The sequence below is a fragment of the Lolium rigidum genome, chromosome 5, assembly GCF_022539505.1.
Source record: "Lolium rigidum isolate FL_2022 chromosome 5, APGP_CSIRO_Lrig_0.1, whole genome shotgun sequence".
Classification (NCBI taxonomy): domain Eukaryota; kingdom Viridiplantae; phylum Streptophyta; class Magnoliopsida; order Poales; family Poaceae; genus Lolium; species Lolium rigidum.
The window spans coordinates 239744922-239757262 of record NC_061512.1 but is presented as its reverse complement, the minus strand read 5'-3'; the positions used below and the strand labels follow the sequence as shown (position 1 = coordinate 239757262).

At 41.7% G+C, this 12341-nt stretch overlaps 1 protein-coding gene across 1 annotated transcript; it reads left to right on the top strand.

Annotated features, from left to right (window-relative positions):
- Positions 1–4398: 4398 nt before the first annotated feature.
- LOC124654455 (transcription factor BEE 1-like) lies at positions 4399–6497 on the top strand. The gene is made up of 8 exons (XM_047193450.1): positions 4399–4753; positions 4842–4982; positions 5071–5136; positions 5245–5313; positions 5413–5499; positions 5616–5759; positions 5905–6039; positions 6195–6497. Exons 1-7 carry the CDS (start codon positions 4538–4540, stop codon positions 6010–6012), a joined length of 831 nt encoding a protein of 276 aa, XP_047049406.1. The 5' UTR covers positions 4399–4537; the 3' UTR covers positions 6013–6039; positions 6195–6497.
- Positions 6498–12341: the final 5844 nt, after the last annotated feature.

Genomic DNA, 12341 nt, shown 5'->3' with positions numbered 1-12341 from the left:
CCTGAATTCATGGGTAATTGTTTGAGAAATTAAATCTTAAAGAAGATTCAATGAGAGGAAATTATTTTTCCTCAAGCAAGACCACCAAGGCACCAAATTGTATTAATTGTGGGAATAGAATAGTTTGTGTGAATACATGTGATCTTTAGAATAGACAATGAATTGTTTGGTGATTGTACCCCGTATTTCGTATTTTAGACGCTAGTACCGAGGAGTATCAAGAGGAGGAGGAAGTCTACTTTCAAGGAGAAGAAGACCACTTTGATCATCTCAACCACCAAGGCAAGCTATACTCTTGCAAGCTAACACCTATGCAAGCTAATATTCTTGCAAGTTACCCAAGTGCAAAGCTCTGATAGAGCAAGGCACCACTACATCATACTTTATGTTTAATGATCCCATCCCAAGCTTTTACTTTACAAGCTTTATTGATTTTGATTTATCAAAGTTACTTTTTGATTCATGATTCATTGGGTCTAGATTTATAGAAGAACAAGAGCATCAAACTTAGCCTATAAAGCTATAAGCTAGTTAGCACCCCTCATGACTAGTTGCTAGTGCTAACAAATGAAATAGACTACTCTAGATGGGAACTTGTGAAATGAAATGACTTTGAAAACCTTGGAATGATGAGTCATTCTATTGAAAGATTTTGAAGGTGATTATGACTTGTGAATGACATGGTGAACTTTACAAAAATTGATGGTTGGGTTCGGATGCGATACCATTCCAATTTTGCAAGTACCCCCACAATACCTGATATGGGTAGGGCTTAACTAGAAGTTTATGTATCTTAGTATGGGTTCCCTCTAAACAAGCGTCATCGGGGTTATGCCAAGGGCTGCCTCCAAAGAAATATGGAATGATGTGATATGACGTGAATATGAGGTGAATGTCCGGCCCAAGCCTCGTGCGGTTCCCGGAGTTGACTGTCTGTCTTCACTGGGAGGCCAAGCTCATGGGGAGAGGTGCCTATACTAGGGTATGTAGGTGAAAGGTTATGGTTGGTAGTCCGCACACGGAGTGTGATAAATCAGGGCCAGTTAACCCTGACGGATTATTGCAAATGTTGTGGCACAAGTGTACGACCTCTGCAGAGTGTAGAACTATTCAAATAGCCGCGTCCACGGTTATGGACGGTTGGAAAGGCCATATTGTTCCGTCATCAGAACTTTTCAAAAATGTGACATGTGAAGGGTGACTTGTGATTTGAAATTGAATTGGTGACTTTGAAATACAATTGAGTTGTGGGAATGACACTAATGTTCCCACTTGAGTTAGTTAGCACATGAAGAGTTGTTTACTAAAATGTTTATGAACTAAAATGGGCTTTATGCAAAAGAAACTAGAGCTTAGCATCCCCCTTACTAGAAATGTTAGTACTTACATTAGTATTAGTTTGCGAGTACTTTGAAGTACTCACGGCTTTGTCCCTGGCTATTCAAATGGCCAGACTATGAAGAGGAACGAGCAGTATGAAGAGGATGGACAGCAGGACGTCTACGACAACTAGGACTACTCCGACGTCAAGCGTTGGCCTCGTGGACTAGAGAGTCCCTTATCTTTACGCTTCCGCTATGTATTTGTGATGTGTGTTGAAACAATAGTTCAACTATTATTGTAATATTGGATCATGTGATCTATCTGTAAGACGACTATGGTATGTAATAAATGATGACTTATGATACTCAACTGTTATGTCTCGCAACAACAATATTCCTGGGATTGCGATGTATGGCATAACAGGCATCTGGACTTAAAAATCCGGGTGTTGACAGTGTGACTGGGGCCAGTTATATGCCTGGCGCGCCCCAAAAAGGTTTAGGGGATGCGACTGGAGATGTTCTAACATTTTGTAGAAGAATTAGTTTAAACCTACTAGTTAAAATTTCACGTTAGAGATAATGTAAGTTCAAATATGAAGCAATTTGAAGCTGAGGTCGTACTAGATGAATGGTATTAGGAAAGTCTAGATTAAATTATATTTCCCTGAAGATCCAAAACTAGCATGCCTCACTTATCACAACTATTCAAACACCCACCTTGTGCTCCATGGTGTTGCAACACATGCATGATCTAGATGTATTTTGGTTCACAAAAAATATATTTAGATCACCAAATTGATTTAGTGTAATGAAGAAATCTTTTGTAATTAGAGATCATCTGCGATGGCGTGTTTGATTATATTGTATGACATTTTGTAGCAAGTTAACAAAACATAATGCTATCACCGTTTAATATCATCATTACACAACACAATTTATTAACAAAAGAGTATAGATAAATCCATGGTTTATTTACAATAATGGTACAAGTCCTATGTAGCACACCATAAAACTTCACAATAATTATATAAGAACTCTATACCTCACCATACACATTAATACTTAAACTTGATTAAATTTAATAAATAAAGAAATTCAGGTAGTAAATAATATTCTTGACATGGGCATCTGTTTTGATCATGTTGCTTGCTACACTGAGTTATAATCTATGATTTTCTCCAACCATGATATTTTTTTATTTTTTTGGGGTTATGTGCATATGTGGATGCATAGGACGGTGAATGTTCTCTTATTCATTATCCAAATAATAAAGTAGCTTGAATTACAATTCACAACAACTTTATTTTATTTTGTTCTCGTCGTGTAAACTTAATATAGATTTGACATTTAGTGGTACGGTAGATGTTTATGCTAGTGATGTTATAAGAAAATGTACATAATTTGTGTGAACTTCGGGTGCTTCAGTCTCATGTTTATAGCACGTTATTATACAAAGGGTGGTGGCACTAGATACTTCCTGAGGTTGACATGTCCCCACTCAAAGTCTTAAGTTGCTGTAAAATCCTTTAATCACATGGCTATCGGTGTTGGTTGTGAAAATAAAGCACCTGTTATATTGTGATCCAAATTCATATACTAAAGGGAGGCTAACTTCTGACGAACGGATCGTTGGCACCGCCTATATATACATCTTGTAAGCCGCCAGCTAGGGTTTGTCAGATTATAAGATAACCCACGGCATTTGTAAACACCTCCCGATATAGTGAAGTTTTGCTGGCGCCCGTGGTTTTTTTCCCCTTCTGTGTTGGAAGGGGTTTTCCACGTTAAATCTTGTGTCCCCTGCGTGTGTTCTTGTTTCGTTCTTCGTTATTTGCTTGTCGCTTTTATAACAGCACCTTATGGATTTTTTCCTCGTTCTTGTTCTCCTTATAAATAGTCTACCATCACAATTACATGCAAATCCTTCTACTCCCTCCGCTTAGGTTTATTTGGCTCGAGACTAATTCAGCAAGCCCAGGGAGAGATTTCACCGGCGCTAGATATGCCACCAGAGTTGCTCTTGGCCATTTCCGCTACCCTGCTAATTATTTTGATTTTCTCACCCATTCTTTAGTAATTCCTCGTGCTAGGAAATAAGGGAGGTACCATCCGGAAAAACCGTTTCCGAGCGGCCAGGTTTTCGATCACTTATTATTTACATATATCCTTTTCCATCCAATCCCTCTTTGGTTTATCGCGTGGTACACGTGATAAGTAACCTCAAACCAACAACAAATCCCCCCTTTTCTATCTGCCCAAAACGACTAGCATAAAGAGAAACTATGTAGTACAGGTCCGCCGACTGACATGCATGCCAAGCAAGCAATAGTATTCACACCCATAAGACTATTTTGACTACTACTGTCAGGGAAATTTGATACAACACTTGAGTAGTACGTAGTTAATATATATACACGGTAGGGGTTTGGCTTCGCAGTTACTGATGCCGCGACTGTAATGTACAGACATACTTTTTTAGCAACACTTTACTTCAGTTTGCAGGCTATACTTCAGAAGGTCGCTAGAAAGGTAGATGCATGCATGCTGTCCTTCGCACAAGATGGACGATCCTAACTGTGACTTGCACTTGTACAAAGCTTAACTAAATAGTTCACTAATCACCACACTTCGTATTCTTTGAATTGTCTAGGTACACACATGAGCAGTTGTTGTAGCCAGAATTAGAAAAATGACTGTGTGCATCAGCTGGTAGTTTGATACAGAACTGCCATCCTTGTGGAAAAGAAGCCGGAGTTCGAAAACTGTGTTCTGTGCTTCCAGACACAACTTGGCCAAAAGGGTACAGAAAAGAGAAAGGGGATCCTACCTATATAATAAATTTCAGAGCTACACACACTGATATATGATGGGCATCTCCTCCATTATTAATTTCATCCTACAACAAGAGACACCGGGGCCCTTTTTTGACACTGCCCACACTGCCATCTTCTCCATTAATAGAGATGCAGTAATGATTTGGTCTTATCATCCCCCACACACTCTCCTCCTCCTCCTCCTCCTCCTCCTCCTCCACCTCCTTCTCCTCTCTCTAGACCATTACCCCTCCCAACTTGTATATAAACCATCGGCAGGGACATAAAGGAGCCAAGAACTTCTTGTTGCCTCTAAAGTCTAAACCGCTCTTCCTTGCCAAAACCTCATCTCCAGCACTACAAGCGAGAGGCAGCTAGCTAGATAGTGAGTGTCTGGCAATGGAAGGATTCTCACACCTCCAACAGCAGATGGAGTATGGCCTCGCCAATGCCGGCAGCTTCTTGTTCTCCCATGGCAACCCTGAGGATGCAGCAGCTTCGCTGGAGGCCTCATCTGTGGTTCTTGACACTCATCCTGTGGCCAATGCTTCTCCGGAGAAGAAGAGGAAGCCCGGGGAAGACACTGCCAGCCTCAACTCTGCTCACTCCCCCAGGGTATAGCATACATACAAGATTGGAGCTACTTTTATACCGTTATACATGTTGCTTATGCAATGTATTGCTTCTGGTTGAAAATAATTAGGAACCCAGCAAGGAGAGTACAAGGAAGAGGGGAGGCAGAAAACAGAGCAAGGAGATGGAGGAAGAGGAGGAGCCAAAGGGGTACATCCATGTGAGGGCAAGGAGAGGGCAGGCAACAGATAGCCACAGCCTTTCAGAGAGGGTACTGATGTTCTTTACTGCCTCTCTTATTGTGTGGTTTTCTGAGTCTCCTTTTCCCCTTATCTGATCTGGCTTTCTTATTTCTGCAGGTGAGGAGGGAGAGGATCAGTGAGAGGATGAGGATGCTGCAGGCCCTGGTCCCTGGTTGTGACAAGGTTATAAGTTGCTTGATTACTTACAGTTAAATTACTACTGTGTAAAATAACTTCTTGTGTATAGGCTAATAAGTTTCGAAGGAAATAAATGTACATTGATTTATGTAGGTAACTGGAAAGGCCCTCATTTTGGATGAGATCATCAACTATGTGCAGTCCCTGCAGAACCAAGTTGAGGTAGGAGTACTGAAGTTAGAAAAATATTTCGCTCATATTTATATGGGAAAGTTATAAAGAATGTTGGTTAATAAAAAGTTCTCCTCATTTGTGATGCAGTTCCTGTCCATGCGGATTGCTTCCCTGAGCCCTGTGCTGTATGGGTTTGGCATGGAGAGTGATGCTGCATTCAGTGACCAATCACAAGTACGGGCAATTAATCATCTCAACAATACTATATAATCATTGTATATTCCATATGTTTGCTCTCGCTCTCTAGTTTATCCCTCTTGCGCTAAACTATATTATTTAAATTATTTCAGAAGATCGAAGGCATGTTCCATGGGGCAGCTGCATTGCCTGCTGATCCTCCCATGACCAGATCATGTAGCCCAGCTCCATCTCAAGCCATGATGGACACAGGCACCTCCTCCTCTTCCCCGCCCTACTCACTTCATGGCACCCAGGTTTGGACACATTCTCTCTCTCTCTCTCTAGATCTCTCTCTTTCTGTATCTCTCTACATGATCATTCAGGACCTAATTCCAAAGTACTGTAGAATCTACATGCCGCCGAGCTGATGAGGCTGCCCATGTGTGCATGATTTTACAGGACAATGTCAACAGCAGCAGCTACATGATGCAAACAGTAGGCGAGCCGAGGCAGGAACTGTTCAATCAAGTGGTGTTCAGCAACTACATGTGCTCTTTCCAGCAGTGAAAGGACCCTACATTTGACGACGGCTAGGTAATTAATCATGAACATTAAGGTTCAGTAAAAGTAACACCCTGGATATTTAATTAACACAATAATTGATACGTACTCGATCAGAGTTAAATTTTAGCTAAATGACTTGTACTGATTTCTTCATACTCTTGCTTTTTTGCGTGCGTGGATAGCAGGAGGAAATAATGTTGGCCAGGGTGTGGACGTGTGGTGACTGAACCGAAGCACCAGATGAGTTTGAGATGTTGGATGATCTAGTGATCCATCCCCTTGTCTGGTGGCGTGCATGCAGTAGTAGAGACCAGTGAAGTAGCAGCTAGAGTTGATTAGTGATTAGCAGTAGAACCAGAGAGGCTTGTTGTGATACAGCTTTTTAAAGTGATGCATTGTTGCCATCGCATTGTACTCTACTTAGACAAAAGATGCTGATGAGGAGATCATTTTGTTCATATATAAGAGAGCCGTTTCTGCTGTCTCAACCCTGGTGATTTCACTTCTGAACATTCAGTTCTACATATTTTTACACGCACTTAGCTACGTACCTATTAAAATTTAGTATCATTTTACATCGATAATTGAGGTGGTAGGAGTAAATGTTGCTGTGGCATTAGGTAGTACGTAGAGGTCCCTCCCTGCTGCATGGACATTTAATCGGTAGCTGGAGGCTCTTGTTCTTCTTCAGATTGGAGTTGGTGCAATTTTTTCGGAACCCTAAATGCAACAGCATCATACACACACTACAGTTTCACACCGTCTTTTCGGACCCACCAATATTGTTTGGCTATCGGTGCCTTTAATCACGATCGATCAATAATTTCTGTTGAAAGAGAGGAAACAAAACACATGTCGGCATCTATATCATTATCATGAAGGTCGGGCGATGTGTTGCATACTTGCATCACGGCCATCGCATGCATCACAGCACCTTTCTACGTGAAGAGGCAGTAAAATTTCAGGCAAAGAATTATAACGTACTGTAGCGTGAGAGCTTCACCGAGACACCGAGCCTAAATGGTGACACTTGCCCTTGCAAATGCACAATATGTTCACTAGAAAAGAGTGCAGATAAATGGAGGCCGACTTCAAGGAGCCCTTTACTTGGTCAAAAAAAAGGAGCCATTTATTTATGAGATCAAATCCTAATAAAAGTTTCCGTGCAGTCTTTTTTGCACTTTTATCATTTTTACAGATGCACCTAAAAAAGGAGCCATATTTATGAGATCAAATCCTAATAAAAGTTTCCGTGCAGTCTTTTTTGCACTTTTATCATTTTTACGCAGCCTAGGATACAACTTTTTTTTATTGAGATTTTGCACACTTGAAGTATATATATATATATATCGTCGGCCATTATCTGTTTGTTCAGAAGTTTCTGACATTTCAAAAATAGTTTATTTTACTTTTCTGGAAAACAAAGCTACTCGGAGCTTGGTCTCTATTTGGGATTTGCGCTAGAAATACAGTTAAGTTGCTGCTGCACGTTGATTATTGACTTTAGTACGCAGCTAGGCAGCATAATGTATGGTCTAAAATGACAGTTCTCTCCTGAGGTACATCGTGCACACATACATTTTCAGCACGATAGCATAGGAGAAGGAGGGAGTACCAATCAAATCTCACCATTCGGCATTCATGCACAGTTTATGAATGTTCACATGGATTTTTTTAAGAAAATTGTGCCTCTAAAGATAAAGATCAACATATGGTTCCTACATAATATAAAGTTATTTCTTCCAAAAGATAATTTGCCAAAACGTCAATGAAATGGGTGTAAGAAATGTGCCTTCTGTGACACAGTTGAGACCATCAATCAGTTCTTTTTCGATTGTCCCTTTGCTCATCTTGTTTGGAGAGCAATTCAGTTCACTTTGATATTGCCCCACCAACAATTATTACGAATATGTTCAGAAATTGGTGGGTAGATAAGAAAACCAAAGCACAAATATAAATAGGGACTTGGGCTATTGTGTGGGGTTGATAGAATTGCAGAAATGTTATCACCTTTAACAAAGTAGGAAGGGCTATATTTTCTATGAGTAATTCATATGGCTGCCCACTGGATTTATGCATGTTCCTGTCTGCAGCTGGAGGTTCAAAAAGTGTCTATTAATTTTAGGTGCATCTGTCTGGAGATGGTTACACGGGCTATCTACAACTGGCAACAGGGTGGTTGGCAGCTCGCGACAAATTCAAGATACATAGAATACATAGGCGACATATGCTTCTACTCCTCCGATCCGGTGGCTTATTTTTATGTGCACCTATGTTATCCATGAGAAGTAAACTATAAATATTTTAAATTATATAATAAATAAGGTTATGTGCATAATGTAGAGGTCGGGGCTATGTTTTCCATTGTTTTAAAAAAATGTTAAAAGGTGCTTTCATATCATAGGCACACAATCGATTTAACGAGTACCAAGCAATCACAATACGATGACAAGACTCGGATTTGTTAACAGGTTTTGGCGAACTTGCCTACTTCCCGATGCATGACTACAAAAGCTATTCCCCTTAATACTGCAACACTGGCTACCTTGGGCGTCGACACATGCCGAGGGTTCATCTTGCGAACAACCCACCTAAGACAATACTCTGTTTTACCACTTGATGTCGAACATGCGAACAACCCACTTAAGACAATACTCTATTTTACTACTTGATGTCGGGCACGTTAACAACCCCCTTCCTGAGGAGTATCAACGAGATGTGTCGCATCATCTCGATATTAAGACATGGTGCTGATATGACCATCTACCAGCCTACATAGTATGGTCATGTGTAAAACTTATCAAAAAGATCTTATTTTGGGCCACCATGTTTACGAGAGAGTGGTCAAGTGAACCCCTCAATCCCGGTCTACTTTTTACTATAAGAATACACTTTTACTTTATATTATTGATGTTACAAATTACACTTTAAATTATTACGAAAGTACAAAAACATCTGCTGCACTTTACTTCATTGTTGTTTTACTTTACTTTCGTTGCAAACATCGCAAACATATTTGTAGCACCAATCACCCTCGCCAACACATCTTTCTAACGTTGTTGTACCTGACAACTACTATTGTGGAGTTGGGAATACAAGGCAATTAATTTTACTTTTGTAGGTATTGCTTGAAAAAGAAAGAGTCCCAAAATCCTTGCAATCGATATTAAACCTAGAGTCATCTTTGTGGAGAAAGTGCCACTTTTTACAACTCAAGTGAGCATTCCACCACTTAAAGTGCCAACAAATTGGTATACATTTTCTTTTGTCTTCAGCACCAAACGTTGGAGTGGTTGACATGGGAGTGGATGCCCTTAGCTGCCACCCTACCCACCCAAGGGAAACCCAAAAAATCTTATCCACCTACTTGAGGGTATTGCTGCTGAGGCTTAACATCATGAGCTGGTGAAGATTGTCGTGAGCTCCTATTTGACAAATGCAAGGCGCATCCCGCCTTAGCCACCATGAAAGCCTTCCTAGTGGGTTAGCATTCCACAAGGCGTTCCTCCATGGGCATAATCGCAAGGGCGATACGAAGGCACTTGGCAACCTAGGGTGCCACGTAACATCCCATTAAGCGTCTAATTAAAATTTATAACTACTGTTTAACCAGGTTTATTTAAATGTATACCTAGTGTGTGACACCCCAAGTCCAAACATAAAATATGCATGATCTACCTTTTTTACCCTAATAAATTGTGATGCCATGGAGATGCAAAATTGCCACGTGGCAACGTACTAACGTGGAAGGTGTCATCCGACCATCATTGAAAAATTCAGCGGCTGTTGTTTCGTCGCACGAGGATAATTTTTTTGGAATACGCGCTCGATATAAAATCCCAAATTCTTTTAGTGAAAAGTGCTCCCATGTTCTTCGTTTACGGGAAATGCACATCGGCCTCGTCTCTACAAGCTTAGAGCATTCCTACCCGCGTCTCTCAAACGGTGTCTCAAAGGGCTATTGGTTGCCCGAGACAAAAAGGCGTGGCCAGCCGCGACCCCACAAATGGGAATCTTCTCTTGCGTGGCCCAATATATAGCCTATATGGCGTCCGTAGGTCGTCCCTGACCAAGGCCATGCTGGGAGCACTGGACACGAGCCACGGCCGAAGCAATGTAGGATACCGACATCCGGGTTCCACGCACGTCACTGGCCCAACCCCATTCCAGCGGCCACATCGCATCTCCTCTTGCTCGAGGCCGCTCCCACCCTATAAAATCGCCACCACCACCTTCGTATAATCCAAGGTCAGGCGTCCACCAACCGTCTCTCTATGCCAACCGCGCCTCCCCTGTCGCCTCTCCCCTATTTCAGCGTTCGTCCACTCCACGCAGAAGGTGTGGCAACCTCGCTCACCCGCCTTGCTCGCAAGTTGTTCAGCCATATACATGTGATGGAATTTTGCACTCTCTTGCCGCCGTTCAATTCAATGTTTTTCTTTGTTTTTTGATTTATAGAGTATGGATATCGATGATGAGATGATGATGAATCTATTCATGGAGGAGGAAGATCATGACAACACTGATGAAGAGGAGCACTTCATGATTCTCGCCGCTCTTGAATAATTACAGGTGGAAGAGAACACCAGTCCCATCTGTGACACCTCGACCACCTCGGGTCCAGGCATGTTAGCCATGCAAGCTCTCTAGGATCTCTAGACTATCCCCACAAATTAACTCATGTCTTTCATGCACAATTTGTCTCACTCGTGCGCACCCATCCTCGTCACCCATCCTCAAATTTGCTCTTGGCCAAGCAGCATAACCTAGAGGTTCTTTGGAGATGAGCTTCTGAAAAGCAAGGTATACCTTGTTGGTATGAGTATTTTGTTAATCCTATTAGACAAGAAGACACACCAACCACGGAGGTTCAAAGTGTGGGATAAAGAAAATTGAAGCCAAGTGAGAGAATGGAGGATCATGCCATGATCTAAGCTGGCTATTTTGGATTTTCACCGATGATTTCGAATGAAAAGTATTTGTTCATGACGATGTTGCATGGTGTGTGAGAGTTCAATAATTACTTCTTGATGAAGAAACAGTGCACCGGAATCCCCAGGTTCTCGCAAGTTGAGAAATGCACTACGACAATGAGGATGCTTGCATATGGAGTTTCTGGAGATGCAAAAGATGAGTAACTACAGATGTCTGAGTCCACATCTCAGGAATCCATCGTGAAGTTTTGTCCACACTATTTGAGAGGGCAAAATGAAGACAAGATAAATCATACCATGGAACATAATGAAGGTAGAGGATTTCCTAGGATTCGATTGCATGCACTGGTCATGTAAGAATTGTTAATTTGTCTCGAAAGGTTCGTATAAACGGCATAATGGGTACTACAGTGTGGTACTTGAAGCTGTGGCGGACTATAACATCTGTATTACACACTTCTTTGGCATGAAGATTCTCAAAAAGATATCGACGTTGAACAACAATCAATGGTGTTTGCTAGACTTGCCAAAGGTCATGCTTCACCTTGTAACTATGAGATCAATGGACACCAATATACCACCGATATCATCTATCCAATATGATCAACATGTCTGAAGACAATCAGTGAGCCTCTAGGTCAGAAGAAGTCTCAATTTCTTGGCAGCAGGAGACTTGCAAGAAGGATGTGGAGCAGGAATTTGATGTGCTACAAGCGCAATTTGCTATTGTCAAGTATCTTGCTCTTACTTGATCTCAAAAGGAGACGTGGGAGGTGATTAATGCTTGTGTGATCTTGCACAACATGATAATCAATAGATAGAGCAGGAATCGAGTCAAGGATGATCATTTGTATGATAACCAGGGTCCTCTTGTCCAGCTTTATCATTAATTAGGTGTGTGCTGGTTTTGCTGATTTTGCTGATTTTATCGATATGCATGCAAAAATCCGTGACACCAGCGCCAGCGCCCATGCGTTCTTTCAAAATAATCTTGTCAAGCATCTTTGGATGCTTAAAGGAGAGAGCCAGCCGATTTTATTTGAATATTACTGTAGGGATACGTTGCATAGAAAACAAAAAATTTCCTACCGCGAACACGCAATCCAAGCCAAGATGCAATCTAGAAAACGGTAGCAACGAGGGAATTATCGAGTCTCACCCTTGAAGAGATTCCAAAGCCTACAAGATGAGGCTCTTGTTGCTGCGGTAGACGTTCACTTGCCGCTTGCAAAAGCGCGTAGAAGATCTTGATCACGGCGCCACGAACGGGCAGCACCTCCGTACTCGGTCACACGTTCGGTTGTTGATGAAGACGACGTCCACCTCCCCGTTCCGGCGGGCAGCGGAAGTAGTAGCTCCTCTTGAATCCGACAGCACGACGGCGTGGTATCGGTGGTG

Excerpts from the sequence above, each read along its gene's own strand:
- LOC124654455 (XM_047193450.1), top strand. The coding sequence starts at position 4,538 with ATGGAAGGATTCTCACACCTCCAACAGCAGATGGAGTATGGCCTCGCC. Across the intron at positions 5,137-5,244 it reads TGGTCCCTGGTTGTGACAAG|GTAACTGGAAAGGCCCTCAT; the intron begins GTTATAAGTTGC and ends TGATTTATGTAG. Across the intron at positions 5,500-5,615 it reads CATTCAGTGACCAATCACAA|AAGATCGAAGGCATGTTCCA; the intron begins GTACGGGCAATT and ends AAATTATTTCAG.